We start from the raw sequence: 27,425 nt of genomic DNA, 5'->3' as shown, positions 1-27,425 counted from the left end.
CACTGCTCCGCCCTCAATACCATCATCCCGCCCCTTGTTCAGTTTTTGTGGTCAAAGTCAAAGGTGGTAACCCTAGTGGTACTAACACCTGAAAGACCTATAGGGTTACATAGTAGTGAGACTGAACCTCACACATTCATCAAGTTCCACCTTTTGCTCAATAAATAAACTCCACAATAAAGTAGGAACAGCCCACATCTTATTCACTCATTTAGGCACCAGGGAGGAGAATCCCAGTATTGCAGGAAGATTATAGAGGTGCCATCCACAAAGCCCAATATTTACAGCCGCAAATGATCTACAGGTATAAAAATGACCTTATATTTTGTGTCTGGTTTTGTGGGATTTCTAGTGACACTATGTGTCCAGTTGTAAAGGGATGATCCTGTAACAATGAGATCAAACAGGTGAAACCTGCATACGCCGCCCTAGAGTTGACACTTGTTAGGTTTTGACCTGTACAGTAGGCTTGCCCCAAAAGTCCAGTTTTTGGAAGTGCTGCCCAGGTGAAAAGTTCCTGTCCGGATTTCCAAACTAGGGAAACGGACAGGACGTTGAAGTGAATGTGTCACGATCGGCACCCAAAATCCAGAACCAATGCAAGGTTCCCTGGTTTTGGCTCTTGCTTCCGCCTTTAACAGCCGCCTTTCACCTCGGGAGGAAACATCGGCTAATCGGATGCCGCCAGGTCTTATAAAGAGAGGAGCCAAGCTAAGGGTTCTGGATCAGAAGAGGGGCACAATTGTTATAAAAAAGTCTTTTGGGCAGAAGGTCACAGTTCCAGGAGTAAACAGAAAGTGCAGTCAAACAGGTCGGGTTGGTGCGGGCAGGATTCAAGCAAAGTCAGACAGGCAAGGGTCAAAGCCGGGAGTTCAATCAGAATAGTCAAGACAGGCATGGGTCGGGATACAGATATCAGAATAGTCGAATTACCAGGCAGGGGTCAGGATCACAGAAGTTAGAATGGTCAATCAGGCAGGGGTCAAACAGGAATCAGATAACAAGAATACACAAGATAGAACCCAGGAACTCACTAGGATGAACCAATAACGGGCAGTGAAAAAATACAAAAGGTCCCTTTAAATACCTTTAAACCCTGCGCCAGTGCGTTATCATGTCAGGAAGTGCGCGCCGCGCACGCCCTAAGGCATTCACAGCAGGCAAAGAGGAGACATATTATGCGGTGGGCGTCCCCGCCGGCCCACTAGATCACCAGGGTAAGTGTTTATTACAGAATGACATGGCAATCAGCCAATCATTGATCACAAAGTCATCAGCCACGCCCCTGACGTCAACTACCCCGCCTTCCCACATCACCTGCCCCACCCCCAATGTCACTGGCCGTCCCCCAACATCACCGCCCTGCCCTCCATCATTAATGGCCGCCTCCTGCCCGTTTTTACAAAAAAAGGTGGCAAACCTTACTATACAGCCATTTTTTGAAGGGCTGCCTGGGTCAAAACTACCTGCATGTTTTTCCAAATTAGGAAAACCAGGCAGGATTCCCTATGATTGACGCAACGATCGGCCAGTAGCCATCTGCCACGTAATAGCTCCTGACCCACCTATGCAGCTTCACAGCCCACCCCCATTGCATCACGGCCCCGCCCCCTGCCCGGATTCAACCAGACCAAAAGGGCAACATTACTCCTCCCCCTAATTCTGATAGAATCGACTGATCAATGATCAGTGACGTACATATGCCAAGACTTTGTCCGTTTTTCACCAATAAACCATCAAGCCTTTTATTCAGAATTCCATTTTAATGGGCAAAACCTTATTATTATTATTATTATTATTATTGTACATATCTGCAGCTAAAAAATCACTCAAATCATATGTAAACATTTCAACTGCCTGGCATCCTAATCAGAATGGAAATAATTAACCATCGTTTTCTTAAATGAAACAAAACAAGAGACAGACAAACTGAACGACAGGACAGAAAGGTGCAAATGTGCGAAGCTATGCCCCAACCCCTGCAACACATGCACAGTATTGGCTGCGCCGAGGAAGGGGAAACATAGTAAAAAGCAAGATGCAAACTAAACAGCTGCTCAAGTTTATTATACAATTCCTTTGTCCGGGTGCATCAAAGGTTCTGTTTATCACGTGGGCCGCGGCTTTGGTGCAGATAATCTTCCATATCAGCACAATTTCAATAAAACATAAAAGCTGGAGTTACTGGGGAGCTGACCTTTGCCAGCTGCAGAACAGCACCCCTAGTGGCTAGAGAGTTTGCAGGTTTCCATGTCTAAAGCCATAATAGTCATTTCAACTGCAGATGTAGAAAAGGTGAGACAAAGTGCTAAGAATTAGGCTGCAGTCGACATTTAGAAACACAAGTGCAACTGGCAAGGGCAACACAGATAAGAAGATTGGAATAACTCATTTGGGGTGACATTGTAATGAGCTGGGCGGTTTCCTCCATCATGCATTTGCCTAAAAATCCTGCTCTGGTGCTTGGAGACGACTAATATCAGGAACACTGGGTTTAGTTTCTCTTTGATGGGCTCCATATACTAAATAGCATAATGCTGAAATCCCAGCTAAACCTTGAAACCATTGTAACCAATGTCCCAAGCTTGGTTCCTGTAGTGCTGTGTATTTGTGGCATCATCTAGTGGGTCACTATTTTTGTTTACTCCAGGGCAAGACGTTCAATGTATTAATGGGGCTGTGTGTCATCTGAGTTCTACAGCACCGTAGGAACATCATAGTAGCACATGGCACAGTGCAAAAAACAGGGATGTCCATACCCTGTCATCATTATTATGAGTCTTGGGATGTGCATAGGAAATCAATAAAAAAAAACATTACAGCTCGATATTACATTGTAAACTCACAGATACGACTGCATCACATGACAGTTAAATAGATGGCACAGAGAGGATTGATGCTAGATAGATGACAGATAGATTATTGATTATAGATGACAGATAGATGATTGATGCTAGATTGATGACAGATAGATGACTGATGATAGATAGATGACATACAGATGATTGATGCTAGATAGATGACAGATAGATGACTGATGATAGATAGATGACAGATAGATGGTTGATTGATGCTAGATTGATTACAGATAGATGATTGATGATAGATGACAGATATATTGATGCTAGATTGATGACAGGTAGATGATTGATGCTAGATAGATGATGGATGATAGATAGATGATGGATGATAGATAGATGATGGATGATAGAGACAAATAGTTAAGCCTGTTTATGAAGGTGGACACATAGGTTAGTTGATAGAGCAGATACACAGACAGATTAAAGAGATGACGAGACAGGCAGATATACATAGCATTATAAAATGTGTGCAAATAAATAAAACCAACAAATACAGTAAATCTCTGTTGTTAATAAATTAAGCGCATGAATCCTTAGCAGGTTTAACACATTTATAAAGCAATACAATTCATATTCGTACCAAAAGTTTTCTTTCTTTTCTCCGGCACCCACTGGTAGAATTGATATCTAAATTCATAGGCAGCCCTTACAGGGACATGGTTTTGAGTGGAATTGCCAAAAGGTCAATATTTGTCAACAGAAAAACAACTCCTGGTTGTCACGGGACCATGTCGGCGCTCACGTATGCAACAACACTCCCCAGATCTACTCAACACTCCTCTTATTTTCCCACAAGGCTGTGTCTTTTTTTGGTTCCAAGGTACATGAAAAAGTTTGACTTCCATTAAATAGTTACCAAATGGTCAAGTCTGGAACCCAAATTAGATTTTATGCACGCCTGCTGTGAGATGGGTCATCTATAGTCTGGAAAACCATTTGAATAGGAAATTCTGTAAGACCATCATCTTTTCCATGGCAAGTAGACAGAAGCCATACTTAATTCTGTCCCAAGTGGAGCGCAGGAGAAACAATTCTAACTATAATAGAGACTTAATGTAAAGTTCTGGGCCCTCCTTTGCCCTATAATGGGGCTGATGTGCATAGTAACTATTCAAGCTATTAAAAAAAATAAAAGCTTATAAACAACTGTATCCAGCCTGCAGGCCCCCAGTTTTCATTTATCTACAGTTTCCAATACCCCCTGTCAGTGAAAGGGATGATGGGAGTTTTAGATCATCTGACGCTGGAGGGCAACGAGTTTGCTGTGCTATCCCCGCACTATTATATTTACTATTTCCTTAGGAAAACTATGAATATTCTGTAAAGAAAAGGGGATCCAAAATGTTCCACACTAAGGGGGCTATTTATCAAAATCCGAATTTTTATGATATTTTATTTTAAATAAGCCAAACTAGAATCCACGATTCGACCTTATTTATTATTAAAAAACAAACCCAAATTGTAAGTTTTTATCCCAAATTGTACAATTTTTTCAGGCTTTTTCAAGAAGAATTTTTATGATTTTTGCCTGAAAAGCCCGAAATAGTCAGATTTTCGTGCTATTTCCACAGACCACATATGCTTCCAAATAGGATAGGGACCTCTCCAATTGATTTATGCACAACCTCGGCAGGTCTGAGATGGCGGATTTTCGGATTCTGACTTTTTGCATCCTCAGAGTATACTAAATCTCCACTAAAAATTCAGATTTTAAAATAAAAAACTAACAATTTTTCGAATTTTTAGCATTCGGACACTAATAAATAACCCCTAAGCGTCTGTGAATCAGTCCATCTGGGTAACTAACTGCTGCTCATGTTTCTAGGTGACCAGGAATGTCCTCTCCGTGGGTAACTCAATATGGTTAGGAAAGCGCATTCCTCCAGAAATAGCCGCAAAGAAGAGCTATGTTTTATGCTTCGGCTTGGGTCCATTTTTGCTTTTTCGGGCACCCACTGTGCTGGGCTGAGTCCTTTCCTTGGCTGGGCTTGCTTTCTTTGGCTTTGTTGGGTTGGCTTTCAGGGACTTTAATCCAAGAATTTCACAGTACTTGTTGCACTGGTGTAAGGCCTTGAACTGATCAATGAAAGATACCGAACAGTTCCCTTTAAATCCCTTGTACCTACAAGAAAAAAAGAAAACAAGTTAAAAATTATGTTAGAATGAAAAAGACAGCAACGATCAACATATTATATAAATGGAGATATCTCAGATCCACTTCCTCAGTGAGGAATTACAAGGCACCAGTCTCTCCCTATAATGGTTAAAGGGGTTGTTCACCTTTAAAGGGATACTGTCATGGGAAAAAAAACATTTTATTCAAAATGAATCAGTTAATAGTGCTGCTCCAGCAGAATTCTGCACTGAAATTCATTTCTCAAAAGAGCAAATAGATTTTTTTATATTCAATTTTGAAATCTGACATGGGGCTAGACATATTGTCAATTTCCCAGCTTCCCCAAGTCATGTCAGAGGCTGGATGGTATTCATCCCAGGGTATTTAGAGAACTTAGCTCTGTGATTGCCAAACCTCTTTACTTAATTTTTCAAGATTTATTGAGGTCTGGAATGGTGCAGAGAGACTTGCGTATTGCTAATGTGGTGTCGCTGTTCAAAAAGGGATACCGTTCTCAGCCTCAAAATTATAGGCCAGTTAGTCTGACAAAAGGGGTATTAAGGGATAAGATACTGGACTTCATTGCAAATCATAATACTATGAGTTTCTGCCAGCATGGTTTTTACATGTAATAGGTCTTGCAGGGACCTCGATTCTGGGATGGCAGTGGATGTGATCTACTAAGACTTTGCTAAAGCATTTGATACAGTGCCACACAAAAGGTTACTGGTTAAATGAAGGAATGTTGGCCTGGAACAGAGTATTTGTACCTGGATAGAGAACTGGCTAAAAGATAGACTACAAAGAGTGGTGGTAAATGGAACATTTTCTAATTGGACCAGTGTTGTTAGTGGAGTACCGCAGGGCTCTGTACTAGGTCCCTTGCTTTTCCACTTGTTTATTAATGACCTGGAGGTGGGCATTGAAAGTACTGTTTCTATTTTTGCAGATGAGACTAAATTGTGCAGAACTATAGGTTCCATGCAGGATGCTGACACTTTGCACAGTGATTTGTCTAAACTGGAAAACTGGGCAGCAAACTGGAAAATGAGGTTCAATGTTGATAAATGCAGGTTATGCAGTTTGACAAAAATAATATAAATGCAAGTTATACACTAAATGGCAATGTGTTGGGAGTTTCCTTAAATGAGAAGGATCTAGGGGTCTTTGTAGATAACACGTTGTCTAATTCTGGGCAGTGTCATTCTGTCGCTACTAAAGCAAATAAAGTTCTGTCTTGCATAAAAAAGGGCATTAACTCAAGGGATGAAAACATAATTCTGCCTCTTTATAGGTCCCTGGTGAGGCCTCATCTGGAGTATGGGGGGCAGTTTTGGACTCCAGTCCTTAAGAGGGATATAATACACAAAAGCCATGAATATCTTGTAAATTATATCCTTATAAACGGTGAGTTCTGATGTCATCAGTTATAAACAGTGAGTTCTGATGTCATTTCTGTCACATGACTCACTAAAACGTGTGTATTATAATAAATAAAGTACCCCCAGTTGCAAAATATGAGGATATTAGAAGTTACCTCGGAGTTCCATGACCTGTATAAAAACACTCGGCCTTCGGCCTCGTGTTTTTATATGGTCATGAAACTCCTTGGTAACTTATAATATCCTTATATTTTACAAGAGGGGGTACTTTATTCACTATATAAATGAGCTGGAGAGAGTGCAGAGACTAAGTGCAACTAAACTGGTTAGAGGGAGGGAAGACTTAAATTATGAGGGGAGACTGTTAAGGTTGGGGTTGTTTTCTTTGGAAAAAAGGCGCTTGCGAGGGGACATGATTACACTTTACAAGTACATTAGAGGACATTAAAGAGGGACATTATTAGGGGTCATTTTTGAATATTAACTCAGTGTGCAAAGTATTTCATTTTTGTTATGTAGTTTACAATTATTTACAGTAGCCACGAAAGAATCACTATCTATAACTATGTGTCTTGCTCATGTCGTTTCTACTTCTAGAATAACTCTCAGAAGAGTCAGGCTTTTCCATACCATAGCTATTCCCAATTCATTTACAACAGAGGTGGAGAGAAATAAAGATGAAAGGGAAAGAAAAAGGGGGAACAGAAAGAAGAACAAGGGAACAGAGAAGAGGCTGCAATGCCAAGAGAATATGGGAAGAAAGGAGGTGAGTGGAGAAAAGAGGAAAATATTTTGGAGAGAGAACTCCCTGACACTGGCATTGATACATTCCCTACTTTATTTCCATTTCAAAGTGACCAAACGTTAATTAACATTAACTCGCTCCTTGAATTCCCACATAAAAGAGCAGCAGCTTCCTCATGTATAATAACCCAGCGAGAAGATAATTGGCCAAACTAACGATTTGCTTCAAAGATGAGACTCTCAATGACCTGCCTCATGAAAATTTCCCTTTCTTCCACTAATTACCAGCAAAATGCAGCTAGAACTCGTTAATTCTGTCCTGCCTAACACCAGGTGCCTAATGACTTGCATAAAGAGGCCACTGGGACATTTCGTTCTCTCTACAACAGTCAACTTTCTACGTTTAGAGAAACGCACGGGGGACACCAATAGGCCAATAGGCTGCCTGTTTGCTCCAGCTGTGTCGGTTACAGGCCACATGAAAAACAAACAGTTTAAAGGTAAAAGTAAGGTTGGAGACCTATAATTCTTTATATCAAGGTGAGCTTTGCATTCACTGATTCACATATCAGATATCATATGAATAGATCCAAGATCTACAGGTCCCTCATGGAGGAACTAGGACTGGAACCAGCAGCCTCTCCTCGTGACGGATATAAATATGGTCTTTGGTCTTGTAAAGGCAGAGCACCATGTATTCCCAAAGCTGCTGGAAGAAAACCATTCTATGATATTCTTGTACATCATACTGGATGTAAGTCTGCAGACCTAGAGCTGGACTTTACTATAAGAATGTTGACCTAAGAGGCTGCTTATTACTGTCTTGGTCTTATCAATTACTAGGAAACCCTTTTAGAGGCAATGATAACTACTCATCTTTATTACTGGATTTTTGAACCTCCCTAGGATCTTCATCACTAGCACTGGCAAGCATGAATTACAAACACTAGCAAATAAGTAATAATGGAAATAGCTGCTTGCCCTTACCCTTTAGATAGTGTTGCAATGCCAACATCTGTCAGTTTCATTCCAACACCTGCAGAGAGGAAAAACAATGCATTAAGACCAGTTAGACCATTAGAGACCCACAGCCCACCCCTCTTCCCCGTGCAGAATTTTAAAGCGGCAGTGGCCAATCAAGGCCGACTACAATCACCACCAGTAACCAGTGTTTTGGGCCTTCAGATTCAGTCAACATGGAGGTATAGAGACAACAACATGGCATCCAGAGAACTAAGAGAAGCACTGCCAATCTGGCAGTAGTGGAGGTAAGTATGGAGGCTGCCATGGGCTACACCAAGTCTGCATCTATACGTTAGTGCACATTTACCATGCCTGGTGCACAGGAGCAGGGTACAACACTATTGTTTCAAGGGAACCCTCTAACTAGGAGTGAAGTTTGCATTTGTGCCATAGCATTTGATTTTATGCCAATTAAATGGTGTACAAGTGGATGGTATGTAAAAGAATGCCCATAATTATATATAGTTATATAGATGGAGATGCAAAAAAATGGTGCCAATTGTTGCACTTGCATGCAGCCAGTTAATAAAGCCTACATCTCTTTATTGCAGCCCTTTGTCATCAATGAGGCAAGCTGGGTCTTTTCCACTATTTTCGACTGTTGTCCTTCAGCACCCCCGCCCCCCAAAAAAGTGTGGTGATCTGGGAAAGATGCCCTAACCCTCAGTAGCGATCCTAGAGGGGGCGGGCCCTGGTGCGTGACGTGCAGCCAGCCCCGCCCCCTACATACGGCCGCATTTGACCGCATTTTCAGCGGCGAAAGGACTGCCGGGGGGCCCTGAGGGGGTTACAATGCAACAAAGGGGATCATATTACCCTGCATATCAGTGACTAGTAAATTTCCATTGGTCTTCTCATATACCCAGTGCTGGAAAGTGCAGCATTTCTGCCCGGCCTCTGAGTCCCTTCTCAGGACATTGATCTCCTTCCCGTCCTTCACGGAATACTTGACAAAGTCCCCTATTAGTTCCTCCTCCACTGTTGCATATGGGATATTGTTTGCCGGGCGATGGATGAGGAAGATCGGAATTATCCTGAAATAAAAAGATCAGTGATGTCTGATCACTAAATATATATAGTAGTTTAAATACTCTCTGGGAAGGTGCTGGGAGTTGTAGACCAGCAACAGCAAGAGGTTGTACGTCCCTGACTTACAGAGACTTACTTCAGCAGACCCTAACAATTTTTACTAAAAATAGCACCAATTTAGGCCAAACAGGTGCAAAAAATGCACCTGATTGTTTGCGCTTTGCACTTGCCCTAAAATGGAGTGCAAAAAGCTGCACCTTGCTCTGAATACTGGTGCTGCCAGTGGTTGGTAGTGCTCCATTAAGGTAGGAAGCAGGCTTGGACTGGGCTGGTGGACATTGGGAAAAAACCTGGTGGGTCCCGGCCCCCATGGACCCCACCAACCCAGACCCGCTATATGTCTGAGATGTGACCTTCCTGCCTCCTCACCACCCAGCAGAGCTCTACCGTGCACTAAATTTTTAATATTTATCCCCTTAGTGCTCATTCACTTGCACCTGCGGATATTTTTATCCTTTTATAACCCTAGACCAATGGTTCTAAAATAAGGCCCAAATTAATAGAAAGCGTTAGACAGCAGGCAGTAATGTAAGAAATCCTCTTTGGTTTGCTACTTGTCTAGTAACCCAATCATCAGATACTATTTGCTGCTCAGCTGTTTGGTTCTGATTGGTTGCTATGGGTTACAAGATCAGGGAGAACTTAGACTTTTTATTACCTTACCCCAGGAGTTGGGTTAAATGCTTATCAATATTTCTAGAGACAGTGTCGGACTGGCCCACCGGGATTCCAGGAAAACTCCCGGTGGGCCTTGGTGTCAGTGGGCCCTCCTTCTATTTTTCTAATATTAAGGGTTATTAGAAAATCCCAAGGGCAGTAAGGTATTATAATACAACACATGGATTTTTGCAATATGGTGTTTAATGTATGTGGTGTTTTAAAAAAAATTGTTTAAAATAATGTTTTGATACCATATTTTATAATAATTATTGCACATGGGCACTTTAAGAAAGAAAAAGATCATTTTGTTGACTGTCGTACCGAATTGATTGCTTAATTGTATGTTACATATAGGTCGAATTTCCTGTATCCCACATAAGGGTTAATTTTTATGGCAAACTGCATGATGGGAAAAGAAGGCGTGGGAAGTTGGATTTAAATGGGTGACTGCACAAATAATTGTATCCTGATGAAGGGTGGGTGTTTCCCCCCCGAAACGTTGATTTTTGGTGGCTGAATAAAAGGGGATAATCCCCGACTGCACTAATCGGTGTGTGTGCGGATCCGTTTCTTTTACAAGTTGGTTGCTAAGGGACCCGGCCGGGTCAACGGAAGGAACGCACCACCAGCTTGCAGGATTGGTGAACTACAGGTGTGCGGTAGGAGAATTACATTGTAATCAAGTCCCTCCTTCTTCTAAACATTTGGCTTATTTCATGGCCATTCCCTATTTCTATGAGAATAAAGAGGCTAAATAGATGGAATAATAGGTTATAGTATGTAAAGAAAAGAAAATAGAAGAATAGAGGTTGAGTGAGGAGAGGAAGAAAATAATACTTAGAGTGGGCCCCTGGTCTAAAGGTTTTTGGGTGGGCCCCTGGTCTAAGGGTTTTTGGTGGGCCCCTGATGTCCCAGTCCGACACTGTCTAGAGATTCCTGTTAGACCAGTGTGATATCCAGTTAGGAATTGGGGGACTTTTCTTTAGAAGGGTGACTGATAATGTTTTTGCTATGGGATCTCTTGTCTGATTTGGGTATTTTGGGAAAAGGGATCTTTCTATAATATGGAGCAGCCACTACTAAAAGCATTTAAAACCGATGGGATTATTTAGCCTCCAACATGGATTTATGTAGCTTCATAACCATCAAAGAGAATGAGCAAATCAGTCCAAAACAAAGAATTGTTTGCTTGACTGGTTAGTGGAGCTTTCTGGATAATGGGTGTCCGGGCAATAGATCCAATATTTGTACCTGTAACCGTGATATATATTGGGGCCCCAGACTTGCCAGACCCAAAAGAGCTGCAAACCACGACCCCTGACTATTTGTTCATGTAGATGATCAAAGCCAATTTCTCTCTGTGCTTCTATCAACTCCATGGCACTAAATGTACGTATTTTGTTTTCAGCTCGGAGGGTGGAATGTTACACATGCCAAGGATTTTGCTAGAATTAATGTGGAGTCAAGTGATGGACAGACAGGAGCAGGTGGAGGGCACTCGGGCAGCTTCGGAGATTTCTGCACTAGATCAACTTCCAAACAACAACAAATCTCTATGAGCGTCAGCCAATAAAGTACCAAAGCTTAATGTTTATCATACACTGTAGTTGTACAACTCAGCTGGCACAGGTATACAGGTATGGGACCTGTTATCTAGAATGCTCGGGACCTGGGGTTTTCGGGATAAGGGATTTTTCTGTAATGTGGGTCTCCCTATTTTAAGTCTACTAAAAAATAATTGAAACAATAATTAAACCCAGTAGGATTGTTACTGTTTTATAATTACAGAGAAAAGGTAAAACATTTTTAAAAATTTAAATTATTTCATTTCAAATGAAGTCTACGGGAACTGACCTTCCCGTAATTTGTTGCTTTCTGGATAACGGGTTTCCGGATAACGGACCCCATACCTGTATATTTTTACAGTATAGCCTATCACACACCCAAGTTTACACACAAACAATGACCTCTGATCTAAGTAACATGAGAAAAACTTTTTCAGACTTTATCTGATTTGCAAACGATATGCAAAAAAAGCTATTTTTGTTTCTGTAATTATTTTATATTTCTGTCCGCACACATTGCAATTTCAAATTTTAATTTAACTTACTCTGGAACTTTTCCAAAATCTTCTAACTGTTCCGCCTCTCCCGCGTAGATCTTAGCATATTCCCGCGCAGTATTTTGCACGTAGCATTCCTACCAGAAATAGTGATAAAGAAAATGACATTTATTGAACTCTGGATTCTGCCATGATTCGGTCTTTTTAAGTAGAATTCTGAATCGGCCGAATACTTGTTCCTGGCCAAACCAAATCCGAATCCTAATTTGCATATCTAAATTAGGGACGGGAAGGGAAATCATGTGACTTTTCGTCACAAAACAAGGAAGTAAAAAAACGTTTTCCATTTTTCCTTCCCCGGGCCTAATTTGCATATGCAAATTAGCATTCCGATTTGGTTTGGTATTCTGAATCTTTCACGAAGGAGTCAGGGATTCAACCGAATCCCAAATAGTGGATTTGGTGCAGCCTAAATACTAGGGGCAGGCAGAAGAGGAGCATGGGGGCGAGCAAAATAGAAGAGGGCATTTGGGAAGGAGGGAAAGTGGCAGTAGGGGCCAAGCTGCAGAAGAGTAAGTGGCATTGGGCCAATGTGGACCAAGCAAAAGCAGGGCATTGGGTCTGAGTCAAGTTGCATGACCTTGGGCCTACTTGGCCTGTCTCTGCTAAATACAGAAACAACATCATTACTTGATGTTTATTCAGATGGATGGGGTCTTCTGTATGGGGTGGGGATAGGTTTAATGAATGGGTGGAAAGGGGTGCAGAGGGGAAAACCAGAGGTGAATGAGATCCAGCCAATGGAAGAGCAGGAATAAATTGTGCTTCTCACCTGCACAGCAAGCTTGTAGTTCCTTTGCACGAGTTCATCAATGTTCTTTGTTCCATACGCTATAGCGTTGTGCACTTTCAGAACGCACAGGTGACCAGGGTTGAAGACAGGGAATAGGCCGCACATGACTTTACTCCGGAATGCCTTCCTGTGAACTCCTTCCCCAAAGTGCAAGTCTTCAGTAGCGATTCTGCCATGCAAGTTTCCCCCAAAGTACATGTCAGTGATGAAGTCCTCTCGGAACAAGAGCTGGTTGAATTCAATCTCCTCACCACCTAAAAAATGAGAGTATAATTGATGCACATATGAATACACAGACTACTGATAATATATACCAGGGGTCCCCAACCTTTTTAACTCGTGAGCCACATTCCAATGTAAAAAGAGTTGGGGAGCAACACACGCATGAGTCCCTTGGGGTGCCAAATATAGGCTATGATTGGCTATTTTGTAGCCCCTAGTGGACTGGCAGCCTACAAAAGACTATACTTGGCAATATACTTAGTTTTTATGCAATCAAAACTTGCTTTCAAAAATAAGCACCTGCTTTGAGGACCCTGAGAGAAACATCGAAGGGGTTGGAGAGTAACATGTTGCTCACAATCATTCTTCCGTCTTTGGGCCAGATTTAATTCAGTGAAAAAAGGTTTATCATCTGAAAACTCATGGACAAGATTCAATTTGAGATGCAATTTTAATTCAGAAAAACTTATCTCATGGTATAGCACAGTGATCCCCAACCAGTAGCTCGTGAGCAACATGTTGCTCCCCAACCCCTTGGATGTTGCTCCCAGTGGCCTCAAAGCAGGTGCTTATTTTTGAATTCCAGGCTTGGAGGCAAGTTTTGGTTGTATAAAAACCAGGTGTACTGTCAAACAGAACCTCAATGTAGGTTGACAATCCACATAGGGTCTACCAAATGGCCAATCACAGCACTTATTTGGCACCCCAAGAACATTTTTCATGCTAGTGTTGCTCACCAACTCCTTTTACTCCTGAATGTTGCTCACGGGGTCAAAAGGTTGGGGATCCCTGTACTATAGCACATGGAAACTATATTGAAATCTATGGGGAAAACTGGAACTGAATTTGGAGAAAAGATCTTTCTTCTCGAATTGAATCTCGTCCATGAGTTTTCATGTGATAAACCATGTGATAGCTTTTTCTCACTGAATTATGTCTAGCCCTTTCTGTTTTAACAAGATACTGTCAAAGCTAGCCCTATAGCATCATACTACCACTACCTTACTACACTCTAGGCATGGTGTTTATTTGCTCAACACATGTAACCTGACTACACATCCCAAAACCACTTGGCTTAATGACTTTGGCTTTATGGTTCTTTTGTGCCACCCTACCATGTAGGCCAATGTTATGCCAAGCTCTTGATATGGAGACTGACGAGCCAGTCTCAGAAACTCTCTATCTTCTTAACATTCTCGCAATTTACTTTCTTCTTAACATGGAGAGTTTAGAGAGAAGACATTTTCTAGGCAGTGCCCGTGTGGTTTAATAGAGATTACCCTTTCTGATACCTGGTTCAACATTGCCCACTGGGACATTTTATTTCTAATGACTGCATTTGTTTTTGTCTAGCTTCCTTTCAATATTGATACTGAGTCTTTTGCATATTCACTACTGTCCTTCAGATGCTCCACCTGTATATGTAGGTTTATTAACTAGAAGTGCTTATTTCATTGCAGGAGATCTGATTGCTTAGGGCAATAAAACAGAAAAATACAAAATATCAGTGCCTGTGCGATACTGCAGAGCATTTATACACGACTTGATCAGAGGTGTCCTGCAGGGCTTTATTTGTGTGACTAATATTCATAGAAGACACATGAGGTGGCTCATAAGAACACAGTGTTCACTACAGAAGAGATGTGCAGAGGATTCTCTATAATTAGACTATCACTTTATCCAGCATGCTTCATGGATGAAGATATAATAATGCTCTTGGAAAGCATACGCTGTCTCTTAGTTTAGAGACAAAGTTGACTAAGAACATGACGAGTTGCCGTGACCTTCTAAGGTACGGAAAATTACTCCTTGATCTTAGTTATTAGCTGTTCCTATGAAGAACACTAGATTTATTTCTAGATTTATTTTCTAGTCTTGAGCTTCAGTGAAAAAATAGACGACAAATAAATTACTTATGGGCCAAAAAGCAGATTGCATTTGGTGACCCTCAGTCTATGTGTAGGGATGTCAAGAGATTGGTTTGGATCATTACATTCTGCTAAGTATATCCCATGCTATATCCAACTGCCAAATAGATAGCCCAGTCTGCCCAATTGCTTCCATCTGTTTCTTCATGTTTTTTTGTTTTTTTTACTTACCTGAAAGATGGTGTGTCTAAACTTTGGAACAGTAATCCAATATGGTCTAATCTAAATGTTATCGCCCAATATGTCATATCTTTGCAATTTGACCATCCAAGTATGTGGTCAAGCCGAACACTTGCAGAGTAATACCATGTAAAGTTTGCCCAAGTCTAGTAACAGATGTTTCAAACACCTTACCAGTTGATTAGTAGCTATGGGTTACTAGACTAATGTTGCACATTTTATCAATCTACCTCCTAGTTGATATATTGACCAGCAGGCCAAGAGATGGTATCACTTAAAGCAAGATCCAGCTTCCATATTGTTTCCCTTAAGGTCTGGCATTAAAACAAGTGCTATCACAAAAAAATATATCTAGAGATTATGATTATATGCTGTTTTGGACCAATAAGCTTATTTCCCAAAGCCACAAACAACCCAGTTCTGAATTATTGCCCATGTGCTACATTATCTTTTTTTATTGCTTCCTTATTATATTTTTCTTTTACTCAAAGGAATAGCTTTAATTAGTACGACCTGGTGCATGACCCTTTATCTTTACTTCATCTCCTAGCATACACAGCCAGTCTACATGGAAAACAGTGGAGCTCACAGAAGTTCCCACAACACCCCCTTCCTTTTTTTTTTGAATGCCATTACCTTCAGCTTCTGGATATAGAGACAGCTGCTCCAGCACTAGAAAAAAAATGCAATTGTTAAATTGTTACTCATTCAGATTAACAGCCAGAAACCAGATGCCGATCCCCAACATACCATCAAATGTCAGATGAAATTCAGATGATATTTTTCCATGGGCATTCTTTAGCGTGCACAGATATATCCCCTGGTCTTTTGTACTCATTTGTACTATTGCGAGTGAAACAGGAGAATCATCGCTAGAACTGAAAGGAGAAAGGGAAGAAGAGAAATTAAACTAAACTCAAGGCAAACCACTTCCAGAGACAGTTAAGACCTATTGCCCATCTATATTTACATGTATGTGTCTGCTTGCATATAACATAGCAGGGGCACTCAGAAATGCACTAGTTTGTATTGCAATGATGGCACTATATTGTAAATAGAAAGTTATTTCATGTTTCTGTTTCTGCCTTGCCCCAAGGAGAGCCAAACTGTGCCATTGATTGTCTAGGAAGGTTTTCCTTCATCCAGGTCATGGTATATCTATTAGAAGTAAATCTAGAGCAGCTGGGTTTGCTGAGTAATCTCTGAAGACATTTCACTACTCATCCGAGCAGCTTCTTCAATTCAACTGCTTGGGTGAGTAGTGAGACATCTTCAATGATTACTCAGCAAGTCCAGTTGCTTTAGATTTACTTCTAATAGATGTGCCCTTTATATCTTTTTTAGGTCTGCAAACAAAGGGCTAATTTCAGCAACACCACCATGAGCAAAATGTATTAACAAAGGTCCCTTAGCGGAGAGTCTATTCTTTGTGTATCCACAGGTGCAACAAACACTTTACTGCCAGACCGTGAAAAATACAAATCAATTTTCGGCATTGTTTAGCTCAGTCTGTGGTTGGATGGATAGTCCAGCCAACCATGGACTTTGTTATAGCCCTGACAGACGAGTAGATTAAGAGCCCCTAAATTAAAATCCTCTAGCACGGGGCAACTAACCCCTTGAAGTTGCCTCAAGAGGAATCTTTGGCCGAGTTCAGAAAAAACTAAGCGCCGCATGTGTTTTACCACTTTATTGTGCGTATTTGGAGTCGCGAACTAGAGAACTAATCTCCTGATGTGTCATTGCTCTTAGGCTCAAGGTCCCTCTAAGGTTTACAAGGAGTGTTGTAGAGATTTGTATCTGTTTTTTTATTTTTCATTATTGGTGTGTCAGTTCCATTAATTAAGATTCATTAATTCCTTGTCCCTTATTGCTCAAATGATCTGATAAACTTAAACTACAATCTAGGTTAGGGTGTCACCCTAGTAGTCTTAAAATAAAGTTAGTGGGTGTTTGTATTGGAGAGGGCTTCAATTACCCGGGTTTGTAATTAAAAACTGGACATAATGAGCCATTCCAACAGTTGGTTAGCCCCTTTGAGTCCTCAGCTATTCAGTTTCATTAGCATACTGCCCACCATCAATCACCTGTCACCATTCAGATCATATAAGGCATTTCTGCCCTATACATGTCCTCAGCTGTGCTATCCTAACCCTACTGCACAGTACTGTATGTCTGACTTTATAGTCAATATTTTCAAGAGAGTCCCAACTTGTGTGTGATTCTGTGCGGAAACAAACTTGTGCCCACACAAACTTAGGATGGGGATAGGAGTGTGCCAGGCCCCTCTGAAGGTTTTTTTGCAGGGGGGCCTAGTGCACTTACAGTATGTGTCAAAACTGTGACAGTTCCAAATACAAAAATACTCCTAAAACCTATTGAAATCATGTAGAAGTCAACTGCAGATGACCCTTTAACAGCTGGAAGATCTATTGATTCTTTTGATTCAACGTTTTAGAGATTTTCAGGTGTTTTTTGCACTGGCCTTCGTGTGACAATGTGAAAAAGTTGTAGTTATTGATCGACAAATAAGAAAAGCTTTGGTTTTTGTGAACTTTTTGCGTCTTTTCCCGTTCATGCTTTTTGAGTTCTGATTTTTTATATAAATTTAATGACAATTGTGGTTTTAGGGAAAGTGAGACTGCCTGTAATACCAAAATGCACTGACCCAATACTCAAGCAGAACTATTGGATAAGTGTAAAAGTAACCAGATGAGCTGATGACCTATAAGGCAGGTGCATTTTTGTAGGATGTTGACGTCTCCAATTTTTGGGGGCCTGAACCAACAGAGACACATCTATTGCAGTATTAGTATTTACCTTCTGTGCATCCGAGCCAACAGCTTTGAGTCCTTAGTCCAAGTGACTGTGGAGTCCTCATGGATGTCTCTGAACTGACAGAACAATTTTAGATTTCCAGAATAGTCAGGGAACTTTTCAGCCTGTATGTTGTGCAGTAACTTGGGAGCTGAAAATGCAATAAACATTTTATTGTAAATGTCTGTTCAGAGTTCAGATTCTGGACTGGTTCCTCCACTCTGTAAGCCAACAGTGATGTGTTCAACAATGTGTTCAATGCAAGGCACATTTTTGTATGACTAGCCAGTAGTTGTTTTAGCTGTATTTAGGGGGTCCTGGCAGGGACAACATTTTGGAATATTGAAGAATTGCTGTGGGATAGCAGTTATAGAAGGAAGAGATGGTGTCTATAGTAACAGTGGGATAATAGTCTCTGGGAAGGGAGTGTGACTGTGGGATAGCAGGTATAGTAGGGAGAGATGGTGTCTATAGTAACAGTGGATAATAGTCTCTGGGAAGGAGTGTGACTGTGGGATAGCAGGTATAGTAGGGAGAGATGGTGTCTATAGTAACAGTGGATAATAGTCTCTGGGAAGGGAGTGTGACTGTGGGATAGCAGGTATAGTAGGGAGAGATGGTGTCTATAGTAACAGTGTATAATAGTCTCTGGGAAGGGAGTGTGACTGTGGGATAGCAGGTATAGTAGGGAGAGAATTTTATTAAAATATTAAACAATTACAAAAGAAATACAATTACATTTCAATCAGATCAGAAGTAAGCAATAAATCAATAATACATCAAAAAGGAAAATAAACATTCCTACAAAGCATCATGTTTCCGCCATCAGCCCATAAACAAGATTTAACATTCTGGTTATGTTCATATAATGCATATCAGGAGCCATCTTTATGTTTCTTATTTAAAGACTTGTCAGAACTTTTGCCTCCTGATCTTTTCACCTGAATCCTTATACCCGTCTCATGGCTCACAATCCCTCCTTCCTCCTCCTCCTCCTCCTCAAGGGACTCCCAATCTGCCTCCTGGGATTCAGAAATCTCTTCCCTCTTACTCTTTTTCCTACTGGAAATAACGGAAGGGAGACTTTTCCTTTTCTCAGGTGTTTCCTCTATTCTCGCCTCTTCTTCCTCTGCCAATTCCCCCCATGATTTCCCCCCTGGCAAAACAAACCTATTTTCAGTTTCAATGGGAATTACACCAGGGCACTTATTCTCTTTAACTTTCTTCTTTGATTTGCTGCCCACCACTTTCCACTCATCCCTTCGTCTCCCCTTCTCATGGGACATCAGTACCTTTGTCTTTTCACTCTTCCCTGTGTCACTCTTCCTTCCATCTTTCTCTGCCTCCTTCCCTCTCACCTCTGTTTGGGGCTCTCTAGCTGTTTCTCTTACCCCTTCTGCTCTCTCCTCCCTCCTTGTCTCAGTCTGTGGCAGGTTCTCCCCTGGCATTGGGGTGCTCATCTCCTGTGCCAAATTGGGACAAGCTCGCTGAATGTTGCGCCAGGCTTCGGGGCATGATCTATAAGCATGGCCTGACTTCATGCACAGGTTACACTTTATTGCCTGGACACATTCTTTGCTCGGGTGCCCAGTCTCCCCACACAAAGCACATTTCTGTACATTACATTTCATGGCATAATGCCTGTTGGACCCACATTTATAGCATAGTCTGGGCTGACCCACATAGAAGCAGACACCCCTTGTTTTCCCAATGAAAAACGAATTTGGGAGATGACTCTGAACATTTTTCTCTACATGCAGTTTAACTTGGACTTTATATCCCCCCGTCCAGAAACCCTCCTCATCAAACAGTCGCACCAGGGGGGATAAGACAGTGCACTGGCGCCTGAGCCATATGAGGACGTCCTGCTCATGTACCGTCTCATTCTTCATCATTATAGTCACTACTTTAGTTTCAGGTTTGGAGACAGGTATTACCCTAAACCCCTCCCACTCCTTGGCCTCTTTCTTCAGATGATACCTCCTCCAGAATTCCTCTAACCCTTGGGATAATTTAAAACTGACGTCAAATTCAATATCTGTGACACTTGTTAGAGCATAAATATCTTGTGGGGTGAAATCCAACAACTGTTTAATTATGTTTCTGGCAACAAACCTGCGCCCCGGGAAATCCTCTCTCTCATTCTCCCACTTAATTTTAACTACATTTATTCTCTTATCAATCTGATCATCAGAGTCATCTTCCCTCTCACGTGCGAAGAACCTCCTCCCTTCCCAAACATTACCTCCAGCAGCCCTCTCACTCCCACCTTGCACATTGCTCTCCCCAGCAGAATAAACACCATTTTTTCCCTGCCCTCCCCCACTCACTTGCATTGCATCAACCACATGCACCTCAGCTGCACCTCTCTCTGCAACTTGCTCCACACTGCCCCCCAGCACTCACAGCATTCATTGCACTCACTAGTAGGGAGAGATGGTGCCTATAGTAACGGTGGATAATAGTCTCTGGGAAGGGAGTGTGACTGTGGGATAGCAGGTATAGTAGGGAGAGATGGTGCCTATAGTAACAGTGGATAATAGTCTCTGGGAAGGGAGTGTGACTGTGGGATAGCAGGTATAGTAGGGAGAGATGGTGCCTATAGTAACAGTGGATAATAGTCTCTGGGAAGGGAGTGTGACTGTGGGATAGCAGGTATAGTAGGGAGAGATGGTGTCTATAGTAACAGTGGATAATAGTCTCTGGGAAGGGAGTGTGACTGTGGGATAGCAGGTATAGTAGGGAGAGATGGTGTCTATAGTAACAGTGGATAATAGTCTCTGGGAAGGGAGTGTAACTGTGGGATAGCAGGTATAGTAGGGAGAGATGGTGCCTATAGTAACAGTGGATAATAGTCTCTGGGAAGGGAGTGTGACTGTGGGATAGCAGGTATAGTAGGGAGAGATGGTGCCTATAGTAACAGTGGATAATAGTCTCTGGGAAGGGAGTGTGACTGTGGGATAGCAGATATAGTTGGGAGAGATAGTGTCTATAGTAACTGTGGATAATAGTCTCTGGGAAGGGAGTGTGACTGTGGGATAGCAGGTATAGTAGGGAGAGATGGTGCCTATAGTAACAGTGAGATAATAGTCTCTGGGAAGGGAGTGTGACTGTGGGATAGCAGGTATAGTAGGGAGAGATGGTGCCTATAGTAACAGTGGATAATAGTCTCTGGGAAGGGAGTGTGACTGTGGGATAGCAGATATAGTTGGGAGAGATAGTGTCTATAGTAACTGTGGATAATAGTCTCTGGGAAGGGAGTGTGACTGTGGGATAGCAGGTATAGTAGGGAGAGATGGTGCCTATAGTAACAGTGGGATAATAGTCTCTGGGAAGGGAGTGTGACTGTGGGATAGCTGGTATAGTAGGGAGAGATGGTGTCTATAGTAACAGTGGGATAATAGTCTCTGGGAAGGGAGTGTGACTGTGGGATAGCAGGTATAGTAGGGAGAGATGGTGTCTATAGTAACAGTGGGATAATAGTCTCTGGGAAGGGAGTGTGACTGTGGGATAGCAGGTATAGTAGGGAGAGATGGCGCCTATAGTATAGTATAGTGTATGTTTAACATATGTTTAATTCTTTAGTAAAGGAAACATAAATTGACTTTTCAGTGGGGCTTAGTAACATCTAGTTACATCAGATATTTCTGAAAGGAAGTCAATAGAAAGAAGACTTTGGGTACAGAGACTATGCACCCTGATAACTAATAAAGGCCACCGACACAATAGAGAATCAGTGCATAGAATAGTACCAGGTGATTTAATCTTATGAATTATTGATGATTAGTAAAGCAGGGCATGTGAGTCCTACTCAGTTAGACAGATGTCGACCACAGTTAAATGGCTTGAAAAAAGCCTGTGTGGCGTGAGCTGTTTCTGGGGAGCTCCTGTTTCACTGCAGGCTATAAACCTGTTGACACTAGATTTTATTGGGACCCTAAACCAATCAGGTGTCATAAAATAAGTGGCAGTAATGACACAGCCTATGATACAAAAATGAAATTATAGATATCAACTTGGGTGACCCCATAAGCAATGTTTAGATCATAGTTATTTCATTCAGAGCATTGGAACGTAGGCCGCACACACACCAATGATCAGAACTAAATGGTAAAACAGAAGATCCCTACTCTGCTGACTGCTACCTATCACCAGTCAGAGCAGAAGGAAACGTGACTAACGAGGATAAAATCTGACTCTCGTGTAGCAACTTGTGTCCCCAATGAGGGTTGTAAGGTTTGTGTCTGGGAAAAAATGGAACACTATGGCCAAAAACCTGGCAGCTTTGTGTCTTATGGTCTTATAGTCTTGTTCTATTGTCACCATCTTGCTCTGCTCTTCTAGTAGTTCTAATGGAATTCAAACATGCATGGGATCCATGTAAGACATTTTATAACTCTAATAAGGAGAGTTATGGGACAACTGGTCCTTTTCTGCTGCTCTTTCCTTTGCAGAAATATTACCTACAACACAAACCCTAGTGGTTTGATTTGTATAATTTCCTCACCTTTATTGTCTTTACTTTTCCCAGATGAAGCTGAAGTCTCCATCTTGTCCTCCTTTTTGACGAGCTTTTCTTTATCTCCTGGCAATTCCTCCTTTACCCCCAATGTCTGTTCGTCATGGATGTTTGAATGTGAGCAGGATTCCTTCCCTTGTACATTTAATGTTCTTTTAGTCGTATTATTTTCTACTTTGATCTCCAGCATATCAACTGGAGTTTGTGAGCCACTTGGTTTTTGGAGTTCATTTGCCAATGTGTTTAGGCCTTGGGGCTTTTGGCTGCTATCTTTTCTAGTATCCAACTCAATAGTTTGATATACATCAGAATCCTCAGAGATAAATAACAGCTCTTGGGAATTTGGAATGTCATCTGCATTATCGTCCTCATCTGAATCTTTGTGCTCTGTTCCACCAGAAGAACCTTGTTCCTCTGGCTTTGATGTCAAGGTGGTCGATGCTGTACTCTTACCCAGTTTTACTTTACAGATAACACCACCATTTAGAAGTTCTCTGTTACTAGTCAAATTCCCACTGTAGATCTGCAGCAATTGTTCTGTGCCTTGAAGCCCCTCCGTTAGACTTTCACGAGAAGGTTTCCCTTTGGTTTTGGTGCTACTGCTACTGCAGGGAGCTTTGCCTTTGATTGGGATGGAGTTGTCAGCACAAGACACATTCTTACTGGGCTTTAAATTCACAGGTTGTGAATCTTTTAAGACTTCTTGATTTGAAGGCCTTCTTTTAGCATCTGGAATTTTATCTGTTTGAAGTTCTTGCATAGGCAAACCCTTTGCTTTCTTTGTTATATCTAAAAAATTCATTTTGAGTTGATCTGTGACTCCACGGCTAAACATTCCACCATAGTCTGTATTTTTATAACAAGGATTACTGCCTTGCTCAGTATTTCTCTTGATTCCTGCTAAAGTATCCACAACATTCTCATGTGTTTTAGAGTCCAATGAGCCTTTAACATTTACAGATTCAGTAAGTTGGGTTCCTTTTTCCATTTTGCCTAATGACTTGTCTGCAGAAGAAAACTGTGAACCAGGAAACACGCTTTCTCCCAAAATGTCTTTATTTTCAAATGGCTGGGTATAATGTGTATTTTCCTTCAATAAAGTTAAAGAAATGTCCTTTGGCATGATGTTGGGTTTGTGAAAAGAACAGTCATTTTGTATTATGGGGAGCCCATTGATATCATTTCCAGAAACTTCTGTGGAGGTTTTGTATTTCGGGCTTAACTGGCTGCTTTTTTTAGACAGAAGGCTGCAGAGTTTATTGCCACTTGTAACCTGTAAATCCAATAAAATAAAAGGATTTTGTTGAATATCAAAAGAAAGATGCTCATTTTGATCCATATCACTGTAGTTGACATTCGAAGAGCTAATTGCTGTATGTGTATCTCTTATTTATCATAAAGTAAAATATATTATAATTACATTTTCAAAAATTTTTAAAATGTTTTATTTTTTGGACCTGGATTGGCTTTCATAGGCAGGAGCCAAGCAGTTCGGTTTTCTTGCCCTACATGAATAGATCTGCTCAATTGCAAGGTCACCAAAAATAATGGATCTTTGCCTGGGCCATATCCGTCCGATCTAACCTTTTGGTAAGAATCACACCATAACATGGGCAGTGGCTTAAAAATATGTTACTGGATTCCACAGTAAATTCAATTTGAACATTGAGAAGTTCTATTCTACCAGGACATATTAAAACTGCTCATTAATTAGGGCTTTACTGGGCCCTCTGCACTCCTGGGCAGAGCTTTCAGTAATGCAGACCTCATTCAAGAGTATATTCTAACTTGTCTACAGACATTAGGGAGTCCCCCATACCTGGGCCATGCAGAATTGGTCAAGAAAGACCAAGAAGGGAGCTTTCAACAGCCTGTGTGTGGCCACATCTATTTTCATTCATCTGCAAAAGATTCATTGAGGTCTGATTGTGGAATCCAGACTGGAACACAGGGCACTTTAGGGTACTTTAGGGTACTTTGAGCATTAGACAGACAAAGAACATGGTCCAGAGAACCTTACATGGTCTTTAGTGGTCAATTATCTTCAATTATTTTTACAATATAGTTATCATGTAGAAGAGGTCTGAATGGTTATAATAGGGTGGGGGATGCAGTCTTACTTACTAAAAAATAAGATGTCATAATTAACAGGAAGTACCATCGTGATAAGCCCTAACGTTATGTCATTAGAGGGTTGGTGCAAGTGAATAAAAGAGGCCCATCCAACCCACAGCCATGCTCAAATTTTTGGCCTTTCCACTTGATGGAAGGCTGGCTAAAAGAAAACTAACAGCATGAAGCAAATGCCTCACATATTCTTCAACCCTTCCATGTTCCAGTGTGAACTTGGCCCCTTGACACTACATGTGAAATGCATGAAACCTGTCCACCGCAGCAGCAGTTTCATGAAATCGGCTCTGGAACAATGGGGAGCAATACATCTCTATGTGTGCAGTTACATAGTAACATAGTAACATAGTAAGTAAGGCTGAAAAAAGACACATGTCCATCGAGTTCAATCGAGTTATCTTAAGTATTGCCCATAGAGGGGGCTATAGATATGGGATTAATTCAGTAGAGTGGCTGGGGGATTAGAAGCTTTTCAATCAGGTACGACCTTCATCAGGGCCTGTGTGACCCAATGATTGTACATTCTACTGGAATTAACTGTTTCATGGTAACAGTACCAGGCTGCACTAGGCTGCACATACCAGAATGGGTCTACCAGCTTCTTAGTACCCTGACTGATGCACAGTATATGTGCAACATTAGTTTTTTTTAGCACTGCCTTTCTAATTCTGTTTACAGCCACGCTTTTGGGGTTCTTGACAACAAATTTTATGTGACTACACCAGCATGCCTTAAACCCAGATTACATGTTAGAGTCGTTTTTAAATGATGGAGGAGCTGGCCTAGAGGTCAAGCGATCAGCCTTTGATGTCGGATCTCACACTAGAGACCCTGGTTTGATTCCCTGTGGCAACTCTTTGTGTTCCTGGAGAAGTCACTTAATCTCCTGTTGTCCCAGCTACTTAGTGCCCCTATAACAGCTTTGTTGCTTGCTGTAAAAGCGCTTTGAGTCCCATGGAGAAAAGTGCTATGCAAATGATTCCCTTTCTCATTTTAATAACTAAATAATTTGGGGGCCTACATTTAACAAAATATTGCTGTACCTGAAGGATAAGAGAGAATTATTGGTCTGTAAGTTCACCCCTGCCCATCTGCCCAATGGAGAGCAATTGCTGGTCCATTTGAGAATATTTTCCCTGAAAATGTTTCTTGTCTAGCACTTCTCGATCAAAGATGTCAACAAGTGTGCAGATCAGTCCAGTAGAGTCTCTCCAATGACCAGATACCACAGGGAGTCATGTAGATAGTCTAGCCCATGATTGCTAAAGAAAAGAGATGCCATCAGCAGCCTGAAGAATCAATCCTGTCCAATCAGGAGCATTTTTCCATTATTAAAACCACTTAAGAACTACAAAACACAACCTGCACATAAGAGATGGCCTGGATCTGCTGGGCAGCAGAATGAGCAATTGCCCTAAACTGGATAGAGGGTGTGTATGAAGGAAGGCTGACCTGGAGGCAGCAAGGCAACAGACATCTTATCAGAGCCAGACCACCACCACACCGCCTCCTGTGGCTCAAGCAGGAGGAGCAGTGCCTGGAATATAACAGGTTCCTCATACAAATGTAATTTTATTTATACCACAGAGGTAGGCAGCACATCCCAAGCAGTAGAACAGAACAATACTACACAATGACCAAAAATAAATAAACATCTTAGACACCCACAGGACCCTATGAGGGACAGATCAGTTGTTTTCAAGTAAGATCCACAAACACTGTTCATTGACTGATCAAAGACTGATAATTGGAACATGTGGAAAATATGTTGATGGCTAAATTGTAGGTAGTAACCTATTGGCAGAGGACATATGGACTATTGGGCAACTCCTACCAAACAGTTCTGTCTCTTTCACCTTCAGTAGATTGGGGGCAGGTTGGGAGAGATGGCACTTTCCTGCCAGAAAACAATCCTAAGGTGAACATTTCCATTTAAAGTATGATAACTATGACTTTCTCACAAACTTCCTCCAGATCTCATGAGGTAAAGGAGTCATACTCAAACTAAATATGGAGGAGAACAGTTGTAGTTTGGGATGCTTTGTTGCAGAGCAAGTCTTTTATTGAAATGCTTCCTCTAGGAAGTGATTCTTAAGGAGGTTTGAGAACAGAGTGGAGCTTGTCTGATATAATATGGTAGAGTGTTCCAGAGACATGAGGCTATCAGGGAGAATGGTTTAACATGCAACTCATGTATGGACAATAGACTGTCCCAAGCTGAGCATAATCACCAGGAGGGAGTGTATGAGGAGATGGGATCAGATATGTAGAGACAGGAGCCAAGCAGAGTCAGCTCGAAATCTGGTGGGCCCTGGCCATCATGGACTGCCTTCCTCCTTTCCTGAGGGCCAGGTTCTGAAGGCCCCCAAACCACCCTTCCCCCTGTAGACTGAGAGCAACAGGCCCAGGAGAGGGGGTATGTGCCAGAGCTCCCAGTGGAGAGGGGTTCAAGAAGGGGATAAGACCCTTAAGGTCATGGCCCAGTAGTGCCCTGGAAAAACAGGTCTGACACTGGAGCTGAGAAGTGCAGGGCTATGAAGGACTCAGAAATGCCTTTAAGGATGTACCAGATGTAAATTTGCACAGTATTTCAGTAGCATTCATTAGCAACAGGTTATTAGCAACCTATTGGGTTGTAGTAATCAAACATGGTGCCAGTTACAGGGCACATGGTGAAGCCTATTGACGGAGATTTACCCATTATCCAACCCACCAAACCTATGGTGGTTGATATCAGCCACTCACACTCCTTGCTGGAGCTTTAGGCTGCTCAGTTACATAAGGGTTTGCTTCCATGACTTATGCTTTACTGAGGTCTTATGTTCCATGACTTATCTTA

The 27,425-nt window shown here is 41.6% G+C and overlaps 1 protein-coding gene across 1 annotated transcript in view; it reads right to left on the bottom strand.

Annotated features, from left to right (window-relative positions):
- Positions 1-4,552: 4,552 nt before the first annotated feature.
- Positions 4,553-27,425, bottom strand: part of alpk2.S (alpha kinase 2 S homeolog) — a 28,150-nt gene continuing 5,277 nt past the window's right edge. The window contains exons 3-11 of the mRNA XM_018244546.2: positions 22,445-23,729; positions 17,941-18,088; positions 15,871-15,998; positions 15,757-15,792; positions 12,770-13,044; positions 11,986-12,074; positions 8,943-9,160; positions 8,091-8,139; positions 4,553-4,983 (exon numbers count right to left, since the gene is read on the bottom strand). Coding sequence (XP_018100035.1) covers positions 4,767-4,983; positions 8,091-8,139; positions 8,943-9,160; positions 11,986-12,074; positions 12,770-13,044; positions 15,757-15,792; positions 15,871-15,998; positions 17,941-18,088; positions 22,445-23,729 — 2,445 coding nt within the window. The 3' untranslated portion in view covers positions 4,553-4,766. The remainder of the gene's footprint in view (positions 4,984-8,090; positions 8,140-8,942; positions 9,161-11,985; positions 12,075-12,769; positions 13,045-15,756; positions 15,793-15,870; positions 15,999-17,940; positions 18,089-22,444; positions 23,730-27,425) is intronic.

The sequence above is a fragment of the Xenopus laevis genome, chromosome 1S (genome assembly GCF_017654675.1).
Source record: "Xenopus laevis strain J_2021 chromosome 1S, Xenopus_laevis_v10.1, whole genome shotgun sequence".
NCBI lineage: Eukaryota > Metazoa > Chordata > Amphibia > Anura > Pipidae > Xenopus > Xenopus laevis.
The sequence above is the reverse complement of the archived record's forward strand: the minus strand, read 5'-3'. Positions and strand labels throughout refer to the sequence as shown.